The sequence below is a fragment of the Penaeus japonicus genome, unplaced genomic scaffold (genome assembly GCF_977035675.1).
Source record: "Penaeus japonicus unplaced genomic scaffold, GWHDUDI00000001_assembly GWHDUDI00000025, whole genome shotgun sequence".
Lineage (NCBI taxonomy): Eukaryota > Metazoa > Arthropoda > Malacostraca > Decapoda > Penaeidae > Penaeus > Penaeus japonicus.
Genome location: NW_028234427.1, coordinates 36,677,225 through 36,693,947, shown reverse-complemented (window position 1 = coordinate 36,693,947; position 16,723 = coordinate 36,677,225). Strand labels below are relative to the sequence as shown.

General features: G+C 39.5%; 1 protein-coding gene across 2 annotated transcripts in view; it reads left to right on the top strand.

The window, feature by feature from the left end:
* The first annotated feature begins 3,004 nt into the window (after nucleotides 1-3,004).
* The window catches only part of cpa (F-actin-capping protein subunit alpha), a 14,197-nt gene continuing 478 nt past the window's right edge, over nucleotides 3,005-16,723 (top strand). Inside the window, exons 1-7 of one of the 2 annotated variants that reach the window (XR_015192250.1) lie at nucleotides 3,005-3,243; nucleotides 10,771-10,834; nucleotides 12,138-12,361; nucleotides 12,922-13,100; nucleotides 13,601-13,751; nucleotides 14,787-15,964; nucleotides 16,017-16,723. The exon at nucleotides 16,017-16,723 is cut by the window's right edge and continues 478 nt beyond it. Coding sequence is in view for 1 of the 2 variants with exons in the window: in XM_043001914.2 (XP_042857848.1) it covers nucleotides 3,202-3,243; nucleotides 10,771-10,834; nucleotides 12,138-12,361; nucleotides 12,922-13,100; nucleotides 13,601-13,751; nucleotides 14,787-14,990 (864 nt within the window). In the remaining variant the exon portion in view is untranslated. Of the gene's footprint in view, nucleotides 3,244-10,770; nucleotides 10,835-12,137; nucleotides 12,362-12,921; nucleotides 13,101-13,600; nucleotides 13,752-14,786 lie in introns of both variants that reach the window. The other variant, XM_043001914.2, reaches the window with a different exon arrangement.

Genomic DNA, 16,723 nt, shown 5'->3' with positions numbered 1-16,723 from the left:
CAACTACCACTTGAAGGCAAAACTAACTAACGATATTTTTAATGAGAAAATGTATAAATAGAGTGAAATAATGACCACAAGGATGTACATTGCATTACATTTGGGCAGAATGGAAGAAAAACTTTCGTTCAGATATCCCTTGGTCAACTGTATTAGGGTACTTTGTACATCTATAAATAAATTACTTTTATTGCTGAGCACTTATATTTTACTATCAATTCTTTTCGTATCTCCAGGTTCTAACCATCACTTGATCATATTGTTTCGTTTTTCATTGGCCAATAAAAACACATCGTTTAGGCTGCGGCGTCTCGGGAACCGTATATATATATATATATATATATATATATATATATATATATATATATATATATATATATATATATACACACACACACACGCACACACACACACCACACACACACCACACACACACACACACATATATATATATATATATATATATATATATAATATATATATATATATATATATATATATTTATATATCACCAGTTAGTGTGGCTTTCTTTCCCAGGTTTTTAAGCTTTTCCAAGTCACATTACAATAAAAATAAAATACTTTTACCAATAACACATGTGATTCGAGGTCTTGAAAATAGTATCTCAGAATGATATTACCCATTGACAGCGGGGTTGAATATATAATGAAGTGTCGACTGCGCACGAACATGCATGCATACACGTACACACACACACACAAACACACACACACACACACACACATACACACACACACACACACACACACACAAACACAACAACGACTACTACACACATCACCAATTCAGAGAAAATTGTTTGATATTATTTCTCTGCGGTTCATTCTGAAAGTTGTGGTTCGATGTAATCAAGTTAAGCGTTACCATAGCAACCGATGTCTGAATTTTAAGCTCAAATATCTTATCTGAAGTCTTGTTTTACTTTGGCGTTTGAAGTTATTTTGCTAACTTTAGTGTTCTATTGTTTGAAAAATAAGATTAGAAGGAGGTTCTAGTTTTGACTCACTTGAGTTTGTCCGTTATATCTTAGATCATGAATTATTATGATTCTTTTTTTACCGTACTTCAGCAAAAAATCGAAACACTTTGATACGAGCTTTGAAGAAAGAAAAAAAAAATGCAGAAAATGATAAAAACTGAGGAAATATGCGTGTTTGCGTGCATAGTCTGTAATGAATGCTAATTAAATCAGATGTGTCATTCATCTCAGACAAACTACGATACTCACAAAACAACCATTGCTTTCTTGTCACCAATATCAATTCAACAATCGAACATAAACGAACCATATACCTTAGTCGTTTCACAACATTTCACTCGTTATCGCTCATCCGTTACTGTATCTCATTTCCACAGTTTATTTACACTTCTATTCTTACTCTACTTACCTTCATACTTCCATTTTTATTCTTTTTCTTTCCCTCCTTCAAAGAATACGAAACGCACACACAGATATAACAATAGATATTTCAAATTTAGTGCGATTTATTCATAGAAATGAATATAAGAATATAAGTTTGACGTTTTGTTACATAAAGCAGGCACCTTAAGGACTAGAGAAGAGCAGGCTGCAGCAGTGTTATCATGGGAGAAGAGGATTCCCTTTGTCTCACTGTCTGCCTGTCTGTCTGTACCTGTGTTTGTCTGTCTTATCTCTCTCTCTCTCTCTCTCTCTCTCTGTATGCCTTTCATTCTTTCTCTCTCTTTCGTGTATCTCTCTTTCTCAATAAACTTGTCAACGTCAAAAGTCTCTCTCTCTCTCTGTTTGTGTCTCTCTCTTTCTCAATAAACTTGTCAAAGTCAAAAGTCTCTCTCTCTCTCTCTCTATTTCGCTCTCTCTCACTCTCCCCCCCCCCTCTCTCTCTCTCTCGCTCGCCCCCTCCCCCCCTCTCTCTCTTTCTCTCCTTTTTTTCTCACACTCTCTCTTTCTCTCCTTTTTTTTTTCTCTCTCTCTCTCTTTTTCTCCTTTTTTTCTCTCTCTCTCGCTCGCCCCCCCCTCTCTCTCTCTCGCTCGCCCCCCCCCCTCTCTCTGTCTGTCTCTCTCTCTCTCTCTCTCTCTCTCTCTCCCTCCCCCTCCCTTCTCTCTCTCTCTCTCTCTCTCTCTCTCTCTCTCTCTCTCTCTCTCACGTGTTCGCCGACAGTTTATCCATAATGTCACACATTCAGATGTCGTATTGCACTGACTCGGCTACAGCCTTAGTTTTCTTTGCATTATAGTTCTCTTTTGTATCGTAAAATATAAATTACACCATGAAGAGTGAACATATGCTGAAAATATATATTCTTTTGTAACCAGCAAAGCAAAGTTCATCGTAACATACCAATATAGGAATTCTGAAAGCGCGAAAGTTTTTAAATATAACACGTACAGTTTTCACTCTAGTAATAAACCAACTCTATCTCCATCCACCGAACACTAAACCAATCTATCCTTATGAAAAAACATAAAGCAAAAGTCTTATCTCAATGGTTGAAAATAGCAAGAGTGCAAAGAGGGCAGGCAAAGGATGGGTGTTGGCTATTCACACTTGAGGATCGAAAGCTCTTTGGTATTGGGGTCAAATACCCTTATCAAATGGCCAACCAACGAGTTCCTTTATATGCATAGTAGTTGGGTTTTTTTTTCTTAGAGATAATGGGATAATACCTCGTGAATGCCCTTATAAGGAAACGTAGGAAAGAGAGGAGAGGGGAGGAGAAGGAAGAGGAGGAAAAGGAGGAGGAGATCACGTGCTTACTCCTCCACTTAACAGATAAAAAAATATGTATTCAGGGTTAGAATCCACACAATATACACAAGCACAGGAGTCTCAACCACATGTCGCCGCCAATCAGGTCCGAGAGAGAGAGTGAGAGAGAGAGAGAGAGAGAGAGACACCTAAATGGGGCGTTCACGTTTTATCAGACTTACCGCCATCTGCTCCCCCATGAGTCACCGAGTCATCAGTCATCGCTGATAAAACCATAGAAAACGTGAAAGTTCCCCCCCAAATATAGACAAACAGGACAGTTCCACATATACGAAAATTATCTAAGTAATAGTAAATCTCTGGCTTTTATTCTCGAAGGGGTTTTGGAGAGCGAGTGGTGTTGCAATCGGCGTGAAAAGAGCAACATTGCAACTCGAGCGAGCGAGGATTTCGGGCGAGAGAGGAAGTAGTGTGCGAGTGGAAATCCAAGATGGCGACCGACTTCGGCGATCAGCTCCCCGATGAGGAGAAGGTTCGGCTCTTTTCTCGCCTCTAGGGCCTTCTTTTTCCATCCTGCGAGGGACGGGGGGGAGGATGAAGTCTCGAGCTATTAGGGAATTAGGATTTTTTAGGGATTTAGGCCAGGTTTGGGCTCCGGGAGGACTAACTGTGGGCGGTGTCGCTCGCCTTCCCCTCTCGAGACCGGCTTGTCAAAAATAACATTAATATCCTTTGAGGTTTCCCGACTGGAGTTTCCTCGTCACGCAGGACTCTCCCTAGCCTAAGGACGATGAGGATTCCCACCATCCCTCTCAAGGGGCGAAAATGCGAGTGGTTTTGGGGTTAAAGCGAGTGTTTGTGAGGGACGAGTGAGTGTTTGTTTACATTCTACTGTCATGAGTCAAGGCCCATGGCAGGGAAAGGCAGGCGCTCATTCTGCCTATTTTGGGATGGGTTGAGGGATCTCAGGGTGGGTTGAGGGATTGTAGGAGCGAATGAGGAATGACGACGACTGATTCGGGAGGATTGGATGATTGGGGTGGGATTGGAAAGGTGGGAGAGGGATTGGGGTCGTCTAGGGGTCTGTGGGAGTGAGGTTGGGACCCCTTTTTTGGGGGGGGAGTGGAATGGGAGGGTTTGGTCAGGTTATTGGTATTAATTTGGGGTAGTATTGTGGTATTTTTAATTTGAATATTTGTTATCTTATGCTGTGGATCCTTTTTGTCATTATAAAGTACAGGTGCGGAAGTTGAACGCAGGAACGTATGATAAATGTGATGCCGTCACGTAAAGAAGTCGAAATGAGTCTTACCACTTTTCACATGAGTCTGTACAAGTGAAAGATTAGAGCACAATAAGATTTTGAAAAGCTTAGCCATAGCAAATCAAATCGCTGCGACCTCTGCTCTCCACCCAAAGCAAATGAACCTCCACCAAGTGTATTTTGACAAGATAAAGCTCGTAGACTTCCCTGGCAGCTTTCTGTCTAATATCGGGGAAATCTAAACCTCGATCCTGTTGGAATACATTTAGTGTTGGGTTATTAGTCTTTGCTAGAGCGCAGAGGGCATAGGTCACGGTATTGCTTGATGCGGTCCTTTTTAAGATGGTTACCTATTTCGTTAATATTTTGGTATGGAGCGAATTTCATTTCTTTTGAATTCATTTTATTTCTGGTGTTCCGGAAAAGACCAGCAAGCTTCCGACATATATAGGCTTTACAGGATAGATCGTGGATGGATTCCTTTTTTGGATGATAAATGGCCTGGAAGGTTATTATACCCAGCTTTACCAGAATGTACATGGCAGAGGTTTTCCACTTTTGTCGAAGTGCAAAGCGCAGAGGCCAAAGCGAGGATGGACCGAGCCACACTCGCAGACTTCCCGTTATTTACCGCAAAAGGTCTTTTTCCTTCTAGTAGCGTTGTTTTGTGTGTTCCGTTTGGCCAGTATATCAGTTTTTCAGTCTTATTCTTGTTTGATAGCATCCTTAATAGTTCAGCCAAGGAGGTGATTGTATGAAGGGAGAGGAGGCGGTCTGAGGGGAATGGGGTAGTGGAGAGGATGGTGGGTGTCATGATCTCTAGTGGGAGGAGGAGCCACTAAGACACACAAGATAGATCCAATATATATATGGATATGAGGGTTAGCTTCCTCTGGCTTTAAGGCTGGAAGAGAGATACCTAGTTTACCCACACCACGTGCCGTTCACGACAAACCAAAAAAAAGGCAAGGAAAAAGCCCACTAATTTCTAAAAAATGATGGTCTATTGAGGCTCCTCATCTGGAAGGGAAACTCGCTTATTATCTCGACTTTTTGAGTTTATTGTGGAATAAAAATAGAAATGGAAAGTGGAGTCTAACTTTCACTTATGACCTTGAGTATTCATGACAATCGTATGTATGGTTCATTGACCTCCTCGGAATTTTATTTTAAATCAAATAACCAGTTTAAGCTTTTTTTCTGCCAGAATATATCTGGTGGAGGTTTGTTGGCCTTTGCCAGAGTGCCAGAGGCTGTTGCTTGGCTACGTTGATCACAAGGTTTATTAATTTTAAACTTTATTTTCAATTTGAGACAAACATAATTTAAAAGAAAAATGATAATTATTCTGAATTGGATTGTGCAGAAATTAAAATAGAATTAGTAATAGTTTTAAAGAACCCATAAATCAACACTATTAGTTATAAAAAAATAATCTATACCAAGTTAAGGTAAACCTGTAATCATTTAGGGACACTAAACAATGCTAAAGTGAGGCTGTACTAGAGCCATAAAGCATTAGAGGGAAGGGTTGAGAATACAAGCATGTGTTCTGTGTTCATTACATCTGGATTTCAACTTTGATGGCAGATGGATGTTATTTTGAATATTACCCATATGATTTATATGCGGTAAACTACCAGTGTACCTTTTCTTTGCATTTGCATTGCCAGATTTTTATATAATGGAGATGAGTGAAAAAAATTATTATTTAAAGGCTGTTGTTTTTGTTTGTTATCAGAGGTAGAGTATTTGGTACAAGCTTTTCTTAGGAATAGTCCAAATTGGCATGTTTGGTATTTATTTGTGAATATAATACCAATTATGAGTCTGTGGTGCACAGTTGCGACATCGCAATCATGGACAAGCCGATGAAATAGTGATAGTGCATTTGTTGCCAAATCATGCGGGGGGCTTTCCGTTGCATGAATGCTGGGGTCTCGAACGCTAGGCCTAAACCGTCAGAATAAACGACGCCGTAGGTGTCCAGCGATAGTGAATTACGCGGTACAGTATGTACCCGTAGGGTTAAATGTAGAATATTGAAAGACGTTATACACAGCTTGTTTTGAATTGAAATTTTAAATATGATATGCGAGCACTCATGTCCCTAGCTTGTCTAGTAATGATTTTAGATATATATAGTATAAGGTAAATGGTACACAAAATTGATGGAATGAGGGATTCTAAGACATTTTTATTGCAAATTGAAGAGATGTAGCAGACTGGGTCATGAAAAAGCTTAATTAAATTGATTTGAACAGAACAAAGTCCAGTGTTTCTACACAGAATAATCTCTAGCAAACTTCACTTGTGATATACTTCCATACGTCTCTTTCCGAAATCGTTAGATTCTGTAGGTAATCTGGGTTAGACGGCTTGATGTGAAGTCTGACATGAGAGGGGTGAGGGGGCTATTAACGCAAAGGTAATTGCTAAGTAAAAGGGAAAAGAATATAGCGGTATTACTAAAAATAGATATTTTACATCACAGATAAATCTTGCATTTGGAAAGTGCAAGTCACCTCATATTACTGCGGTCCCTGTAGTCATGTTTTCTAGTTGTGCCACCTAGCCTTCATGCCTAATGATTCATTCCTACGTGAATAAATACTGATACTCATCTGCATAGGTCCTTATTCTCGGTGAGGTAGTATTTAAGGCAAAATTAAATAGAGACAGCTTTACAAATGTCAATAAATAGTGTTTGACATAAAATTAGTACTAGAGAAGTTGAGTACCCTTACTAGAAACCTGGAGGGAATCAGTGATGTTCATCAAATGTTCAATTAGTGAAGGAGAGTAGAGTTTGCTGAATATTAGACCTTTGGTTTAATTATCAACAAAAAAACAAAGTCTGGTCACCCAATGGTAGATATAGTCTGCATATATCAAATATCAAAGTGGGCTCTTGGAACATTTGTTAGTATGGTTTCGTGTGATAAATTATCTTATTCATCATTAGATATGATATGATAATGGAATTACTCATGCAGGATTGGCCACACCTCTTATTCACAGGAGGTTTTGCTATTCCTGTTGTATATTACAAAGATAAGATTCACTAATGAATATTCACCCCTTTGCATGTTATATGATCTTCATGCCTTAAGCCTAGATGAAAAGCAAATGCAAAAATATGCCAAGGAAGTGAATAGATTAACCTCTCTAAATATTTAGATGGGAGGTCGCATTCCATCTTGCTAGAATATCCTAACGTGCCAAGAATGAATGTGGCAGATGAAGAGTTAGAGCGAAAGAGTGCAGGTGGTCATTGTCCTTGGGAATGGTGAATGTATGTGTGGAATTCGTTGCTGGATTAAACCATTTTCCTCTTTTTAAGTTGGTTGTATGTCATGAGGGATGAGATGTGGTTGTAACTGATTGCCTTGACAGATGAATATAGGATATAACCTCCTTGAGGAAAACACTTTCTCATGGTTAGTAGCAACAGGTGTCCCTTAAAGAGATGTCATATTAGCAAATATTTGTCACAGTAAACTTTGCAGCATGTATTGTAATTAGATTCAGAATCAAGAGATCATCTTGATTTGCAGTGAAAAAGGAAAAAAATCATCATGATAGTTAATTTTAGGTTGCTTTGTTCTTTCCTCTTTTAATTTTATTTTGTTATAATTGAGTATTGTGATATTTTTGTTTTTGTTTTTAGTTACCTATGTTTTCAGTCAAAACATGTTAATGATCTTGAATTTTATGAAGGCTCTAATGATGAAACAGTCAAAATGAATCCTGGCTTGAACTATGATATTGATCATGATTAATTTACCATACCTAATTGTTCATGTCATTTAACCTAATGATGACGGTGTGTCATATCCGTATGACACGGCTAAATGCCTGATGACAGGGCAACACACCAGTGTGACGTTCCCGATGCAATATTGCATAGGCCCGGCGTAGGGGGTTGCCACTTCTCGCCGGGCCCGTCGGGATTGGGTTAATGCTCGATTCTTGGATAAATTTGATTCAAATGTGTACAGTATGATCAGGTGAAAGATGAATGTGGAAAGTTATAACACATTTCATTGTGACAGATAGAGGAACATTATGTATGAGAATCAGTAATTTCACAATGCAAGATGTTTGATCAGTACTACGGTATTGTAATTTGTCAGAATTATTTGCCAAGTATTATTACAACATGACCTGTGGAGTCTCCTTATAGCATGTTTGCTGCATATTTATGTCCTTTCTGAAAATGGAGTGTTCTGCCAGATGTGGAAAGTCAACCCCTTCATGACAGATGAAGTGATATCATGTCATGCACCAGCTGGTCTTCCTGTCGGGGATATAATATCACGTTATGGCTTCTTGTATGATCTTCATGCTAGGTGATCGGGTTGGCCACCACCCCATTGGACGAATAGCCCGCTGCGCTGGGCCTGCTCATTTCAAAATACCCTGGCTTTACGTCCAGGCGGAACCAAAAGCTTCTCCATCGTTAACAGGTTGATATGTGATATAAAGATCAGTTGTCAATCAAGGAAATCCCATACTTGAAAGAGATTATAATGCTCTTATTGTTTTCATAAAACAACAGTCCTTCTAATGCTTAAGCTTAACCCATTGCAGATGGGGATAGATTCGCTTGCCCAGTCTCCAGGATAGGTTTTATTTTAGAGAGAGACTGCTGGAAGCAATATAATTTGAATCTTCCCACTCTCTTTCAGTCATTCATTGTAAAACTAGAGCAGTTTTTGTTTTTTGTGTGTTTTATTTAGTTTAGATACTTATATGTGCCATATGACAGGCTTTACCAGTGCTGCAGTAGACTAAAATTGTAGTATATTATCCATATTAGCTCATTATTTTCTTTATATTGCTGTTTTATGGGAGGACAAACGGCAACTTTATTTTTTCGTATTTTTGTGCTGTCATGAGTGAATACGAAACATAAAACCACCTACAATAAAGATAACAAGAAGAGGTAGGGAAGAGGAATGAAACCTGTGCTTATGACTGTGAGTGCCACAGTGAAAGGCATCCATATGGGCACAGCAGAACATTTTAGACACTGGGTATGGATTGAGTCACCTTCCTCTTCTCGTTCTACCTGCACAACATTCAGTGGCAGTACTTTAGAGCAAGAGGTCGTCAACTTAGTGTGTGCCATCGCTCTATAAAGATAGTGCTTGCTAGAGACCGTGGATGGGTACGATCCAATGCTCTCTCTCCTGCTGGTGCTAGGAAAAAGTGGTGCCATCTAGGTTCTGGATGTTAAGGTAGCTCGATATTAATTACAGTAATTATGACTGCAGTTGCCGTCATCACTCACTCCTCTTTCATAGCAAAATAAAATAGCACAGTGATCCAAAATCCCCGAACGTCATGTACCTCATGATGCCCGTCGTCAGGCCAAAGCTCCTACGTCATGTATGTCATGACACCCGTCCGCAAAGGGGTTAAACAAAATAATATTATTTACCATCCCCAGATTGACTCATTGTGAAAATATTTTCCTATATCCGTTCTCTTCCTTTGTGTAACCTTTCGTCCAGCAAGAAGCTTGTTTTGGATGAGCTGAATAATGGTGCAAGATTTTCTTCAACTTCATTTCTCAGGAAAATGTGATACAAGCTTGATATATGTGTTAGTTGTTATCTTGTTCTTGAAATAGAAAGAGGAAAAAAAGAAAGGAAGAAAGAGTAGTCACAGGTTCATTATTCAAAGGAGAATTTTCTTCTAAATGTATATTTGTCTCTTATATTTTGTTGTTTCAATTATGTAGACATGGTTATCTGTCTGTCTATCTATCTATTTGTTTGTTCTCCTGTCTGTCTCTAAGTTTGTATACATATCAATCTTTCTATCCCACTCTGAGGAAAATTACTCATTCATGGAATCACATTGTTAAACATGGACGCTCGTTCATAAGGTATTGTATAGTCCTCTGATGCCGCCCATGTCTTATCTGTGGCTCTCTGGTGTGCTATCTGTACACATCCTGTACCACAAGATCACTGCTACTCTTTTTGTTTAGCATTTGTTCCCGCTGGTGGGTAAAGATGAGAGAGGAAAATGAATTTATTATTATTTTTTTATTTGGTTAACTAGTATGTGTGTATATATAGTTTGTTTGTTTTTTTCTCAGAACTAAATGTATTTGTATATAAATGTTTATATGTTTATTTACATGCTTATTTTCCTTAGAAAGAATGCATAAATATTTGTGTTTATTATCAAATTCATGGAACTGTTTTTCTTCAGAAAGTTAATGTAGTTATATTCTTTTCTTCTTCTTTCTCTTCTTTTTCTTCTTCTTCCTCTTCTTCTTTTTCTTCTTCTTCCTCTTCTTCCTCTTCTTCCTCTTTTTTCTCTTTTTCTTCCTCTTTTCCTTCCTCCTCTTCTTCCTCCTCCTCTTCCTCCTTTTCTTTCTCATCCGCTTCCCCATCTTCTTCCCCTTTTTCCTCCTCTTCTTCATCCTCTCCTTCTTCCTTCTCTCCTTTTTTTTCTCCCTCCTTTTCTTTTTCATCTCCTTCTTTGTCCCCATCTTCGTCATAGTAGTCTTCTAGCCGCCTCCTTCTCCTCCCCTCCTTCCCCCACTCCCCCTCTCCTCCTCCACCGCCACCGCCACCACCTCCACCTCCACCTCCACCTCCCCCTCCTCCCCTCCTCTCCTCCTCCTCTTCCTCTTCCTCTTCCTCTTCCTCCTCCTCCTCTTCCTCCTCCTCCTCTTCCTCTTCCTCTTCCTCCTCCTTTCTCAGGAAAACCTAGTAACACATTTTATGATGATATAAATAAGCAACATTTTTTAATGACTGCTTCTATTCTCAGGTGCGGATTGCTTCAGACTTCATCTTGCACTCCCCGCCAGGAGAATTCAACGAAGTCTTCAATGGTGTGTAAAAATTAGTTGTAGACTGTGGGTAATTATGTCACCCCCCCCCCCCCCCATACACACACACACACACACACACACACACACACACACACACACACACACACACACACACACACACACACACACACACACACACAGACACACACACACACCAAGTCACTTTTTTTCTTTGATATGTCGACATGCTGTATCGCATTGTCGTACTCGGGTCTCTGTGGTACGTGGGGGGGGGGGCAGGTGGCCGGAAAATTCAATTTATCTGTTGATTTTTCTTAGTTTTTCACAGTTTTGAGTCTCTCTCTCCTGTCCTATCTATCCCATCCTCTAGGAGTTTATAGTATAATTTAGGTTACTGATATTTAAACTGCATTTACTCTGTCTTCTCTTTAGAACTCCACATGTTTTGACTAATGAATTCTTGAATTAATGCCAGACACTCTAGTGCGCTTTTTCATTTGAGTGTTTCTTGAAATGTCTGTTTCCTTGTGATAAATACCCATTTAAGAGTTATCTATTTCATACTGTCTGTGGGTTAATTGATATAATCCTTTTGGTAAGATTAGGGGATACGACAGGCAAAGATTTTGTTTCCGTTAACTGTGGAAAGCAGATTTGCCGCACAGGCTTAAAAGAAGTGGATACGCCCCCTGGTTGGTGACTTTAAAACGTTGTGCATCTTACAAATACAAATATATATTTGTAGTAACTGAGTAAATTTATTCAGAGTTGTCTCCTTAGTAGTCTTTATTTTTTTATGCACATTCAAAACACTTCACAAATAATGATTTTTCACAGGTTTTCATAATTTTATCAAAATCTCTCTTTTGGAGAGCAGTAAGAATTTAATTTCACTGCTGGATATGAAGAAAGTGCCTATAGGACTTACTAAAAAGCTATTACAGAGGAAGAAAATATAATTTCTCTATCCTGATAGACGTTTAACATCTTTATGAGAATGACCATGAAATTTGATTATGCATTGATAGGGTTAAAGCTAGTTCGAGTCTTACTTGGCATTAATCTTCAAAAGTGCAGTATCATTTGGTAATTATTAAAGGCTACTGATAAAAGACACTAAATGGGAGTTGCATAACAGTAGCATTAGTCAGCAGGATTTAAGCCAAGAGTAGATTCTTCATCATCATTCCGTGGCAGATCCTGATGTCGTGTCATGTACGCATTGACTCCTGTCTTTTAGGCCTAATCGGTGCCGACATGTATGTCATGATACCCGTATGCAATGGGTTAATTGACACAAAATAAGTTTGTTTTTCATATTTATTCCTCTTTTTTTTCTCAGATGTGAGAACTCTTGTAAACAATGACACTCTCTTGAGGGAGGGTGTTGCACGTGCAATTGCTGAATACAACAAGGACCAGCTAACCCCAGTACGCCTTGAGGGACAGAACCACTACGCCCTGGTGACGGAACACAATGACCTCGGAGGGGGGCGATTCCTTGATCCTAGGGCAAAGCTTACCTTTAAGTTTGACCATTTGCGAAAGGAAGCCACAGACTTGAAGGTTTGTCCTGTTAATTTTTTTTTTATGCCATCTGTTTGATAGTCGTCTCTACCTTCTATCAGGCCACATATAAAGTCTGTAGATATAGATATATATACACATAGTGTGTAAATATCCTTGTCATTTCTCATTCCATATCTTGATACCAGAGGTTCTCAAGCTAGGGTGTGCAGACTCCAAAGAAGCATACAAAGAGATTTTCAGAGGGCCCTAATTTTTAATTATTTCTAAATTCATATTGATACTAGATAAATTTTATCTTCGTTTAATATCTTGTTAGTTGGTAAGTCTCATTAATCTTATTATTATGAATGCTGTATATTATAGACAAAAATACTAGTAAAAATTGCTAAGGGTACATGGTCAAATACAAAAAGCTTCAAAGGGTATGTTATCAGCCAAATTTAGGGAGCCACTGCTCTATGCCATATGCATTGTATAGATAGAGAGGTATGGTACATACTACCACACATCTGTACACACACACACCTGTAGTCATACATTTGCACTCATATATAAGCATTTATGCATTAAACAAAATAACCTTGATTTCGCTGCAGGCCTGTGAGAGCGACCCCACAACAGAGAGCTGGAGGAGTGCAGTAGAAGCACAGTTAATTCAGTACACCAGTGATCACTACCCCCACGGCGTGTGTGCTGTGTACGCCAAAGCTCAGGGATCAGCTGTAACTCTCACCTTGTGTATAGAAGACCACCAGTTTCAACCTAAAAATTATTGGTAGGTGGAGATGCCTCTGGAATTTTTCAATTTCTGGGGGCTATAATTTTCTATCTCTGTTGCGTTAGAAGTTGTAAAATAGAGTAAATAGAATTTGTTTCTTAGTTGTAATTTAAGGGACTCTTTTTGATTCATTAGGCTATGATACTTTAAAGGCCTGCGTATTCATGAGTAACTGCATGATTTATGCTTGCATATGTTCATGCAGATGTGGCTACATCTATATGTGTTAATATAATATATATATATATATATATATATACATATACATATACATATACATATACATATACATATACATATACATATACATATACATATACATATACATATACATATACATATATATACATGCATGATGAGTCATACTAATATTTTCTAGTAGTAGGCTATCCATAGTGGATATGGAATAACCTTGAAATATCAGTAATCTAATCTACATTAGCAAGAACAAATTGCCAAGATTGGCCCTGAGCCCTAACCTATTCTCTCGCCCGAAGGAATGGCCGATGGCGTTCGACCTGGACGGTGACCCTAGGGGGCGGCAGTGCAGAGCTAAAGGGGGTCCTGAAGGTGCAAGTGCATTACTATGAGGACGGCAATGTCCAGTTAGTCACATCCAAAGACGTTAAGGGCAATCTCACTGTGGCAGTAAGTAGACTGTGGGATTCGGGTCTCTGTTTTGACTGAATCTTGTTTGATCTTTGTCCATTTTTTTCTTTTCTTTTTTTTCTTGTGTTTCTTTTCTTTTCCTTTTTTTTTTGTTACTTTACTATTCTTTTACTTTATTTTCCTTTTTACCTGTTTTTGTTTTGTGTTATTTTATTAGTTTAGTTTTATTTAATCTCTGTAATTTTCTTTGTTATTTTGGTTTGTTAGTTCTTTTCTATTTCTTATAATTAATATTACTGTTGTTACTGCTGTTGTTGATGTTATCCTTATTGCAAAAATATAGTCATTTAAAGTCCAGTTTACTCCAACCCCCCCTTCTCCTTCTCTCTCTCATATTTCCTCCCCCCTCCCCCTCTCCTCCTTCCCTCTCTTTCATATTCCCTCCTATCTACCCCCTCTCCCTTTCCTCCTTCTCTCCTCTCCTCTCATATTCCCTCCCCCTCCCCCCTCTCCTTCCATCTGTCTCATATTCCCTCCCCCCTCTCCTCCTTTGCTCTTTCTCATATGCCCTCCCTCCCCCTCTCCTCCTTCTTTCTCTCATATTCCCTCCCTCCCCCTCTCCTCCTTCCCCCTCTCTCATATTCCCGCCCCCTCCTCCCTCTCCCTCTCCCTCTCCCTCTCCCTCTCCCTCTTCCTCTTCCTCTTCCTCTTCCTCTTCCTCTTCCTCTCCTCTCCTCTCCCTCTCCCTCCCTCCCTCTCTCCTCTCCCTCTCCCTCTCCCTCTCCCTCTCCCTCTCCCTCTCCCTCTCCCTCTCCTTCTCCCTCTCTTCCTTCCTTCTCTCTCATATTCCCTCTCCTCTCTCCTCCTTTGCTCTCTGTCATATGCCCCCACCCTCCTCCCTCTCTTCCTTCCTTCTCTCTCATATTCCCTCTCCTCTCTCCTCCTTCGCTCTCGCTCATATTCCCTCGCCTCCCTCCCTCTCTTCCTTCCCTCTTTCCCTTTGTGCATGTAGGGGGAAGGGGGGAAGCATCAAAAGACCCTGGTCCGTAACATAACTCCTGAATTGCGTTACAGGGTGAGGAGGAGACTGCACGGGAGTTGGTGCAATTTGTGGAGAGCGCAGAGAGCGAGTACCAGACAGCCATCAGCGAAAACTACCAGACCATGTCCGACACTACCTTCAAGGCCTTACGACGCCAGCTGCCAGTCACGCGTACCAAGATCGACTGGAACAAGATAGTCTCGTATTCTGTGGGCAAGGAGCTGAAGAAGCAATAATAGTGGAAATGTCTTTTTTTTCTTTTTTTTTTCTTTTTTTTTTGTTTTTTTTTTCTTTTTTCTTTTTCCTGCACAAATAGTGAAACATCGTTCGAGAAGTGAGCCGAGCTATGTTGTGCCGTGAAGCTCATGTCTTTTAACAGTGCATTTGTCATTTTGTAATGTCTGAAAAGTTTCCTTCAATTGTTGATTCTATAGAGTAATGTTATTTTTGCCCCCTCCCCCTTCCCAAAGCATTGATGTATGGAGATGAATCATTATTATTATTATCATCATTATTATTATTATTATTATTATTATTATTATTATTATTTTAGGAATGCTTATTTAATCGTTCTATGTTTAAGATAGAAGTTGTATTTTTTGCCTTTGATTCTTTTGATTCTGGCATAAGTGTTGATTCTTCTAGGGCAATGCAAAGCCATTACTTTGTTTTTTGCACTGTTAATATAAAAAAAGTTAAAAAACACATCTCTTGTTGAACTATTGGGTAAGCCATCAAAAACACACAGCAAAGAGTAGGCTTCGATAGAGAATGGAACATTGATATTTTGATTTTTTTTTCTCGATCTCTCTCATAGACACGTATAATTCATCATTTGTACTCTTGAAGAGAATTAGCTTTCCGTTTGGAACTCCTTTCCGACTTAGTCTTTTCGACGCCAGAGACTCCACACGGTCGAGTCCTGGTCGATGTTCCACCGACATCTGTCTCGTCTTCCTGTGCCTTGTTTTTGATAGTGTACCCGGGTGTCAAGCGCTATGGGCAGCAGGCTTTCTTACTTTATAGCTGCAAACCAAGAAGAAATTGGGCCAGTTTTGAATGATGATGATGATGATGATGAAGACGAGGAGGAAGAAGGAAGAAGAAGGCGAAGAACGCAGAACTGGTTTCGGTTCAGCATATGAGTGGAAGAGAGGTCGCTCCTGGGCAGTGACCCAATCTGGCCCGAACAGCCCCGTTGGCCGGCCAGGCTTCCCGGGCAGTGACCCAATCTGGCCCGAACAGCCCCGTTGGCCGGCCAGGCTTCCCGGGCTGAGGCAAAGTGACTGTTCCTAAAGATGGCCTGCTTGCTAACTGCTTGATGGTGTTGATTCTATAGTACATATTTATCTAATCATTTACACTATACTGTTTAAGAGATAATTTTTTGGGAAGTGGTACCAATCATGCCACGTTCATTGCAGGTCATTGTGAAGCCAAGTCTTTTTTTTTTTTTCTTTCTTTTTTTTCTTTTTTTCTTTTTTTCTATTGCAAAATTCTACTTCCTTGTAATGCAATGAGCTTTGTGGGAGATGTCTAGGGGAAGCACCCAGCCAGTGCAGTGAGAAGCAACAAACGCCCCTACACCCCCTTAATGGTAATGTTTTGTAGCGTCGTTTTTAAAAACCCGTGGTCTTCACAAGGAGCTCAAATCCGAGTGCGAGGCGAGTTGAATCGAGGCTCATTGCAAGTCCCATCGCACGGTTTGGTTGGGGTGCGACACGGCTGACAGGGAGGAGTGAGTGCAGAGTGGCTCTTTGAGTTGTATAATTTTTGGGAATGTAGTTTGACTTATTGTTATGTATTTTTTTTTTTTTTTTAATTATTATTATCATTATCAATTAAATAATATTTGTGACAATGAAATTGTAAATGATGTTAATTTATTATGAATTTATATCCAGGATAAAACTATGAATGCTGAATAGTCCCCAATTCATTTATATAAACACGAAAGTCTTGAGATACC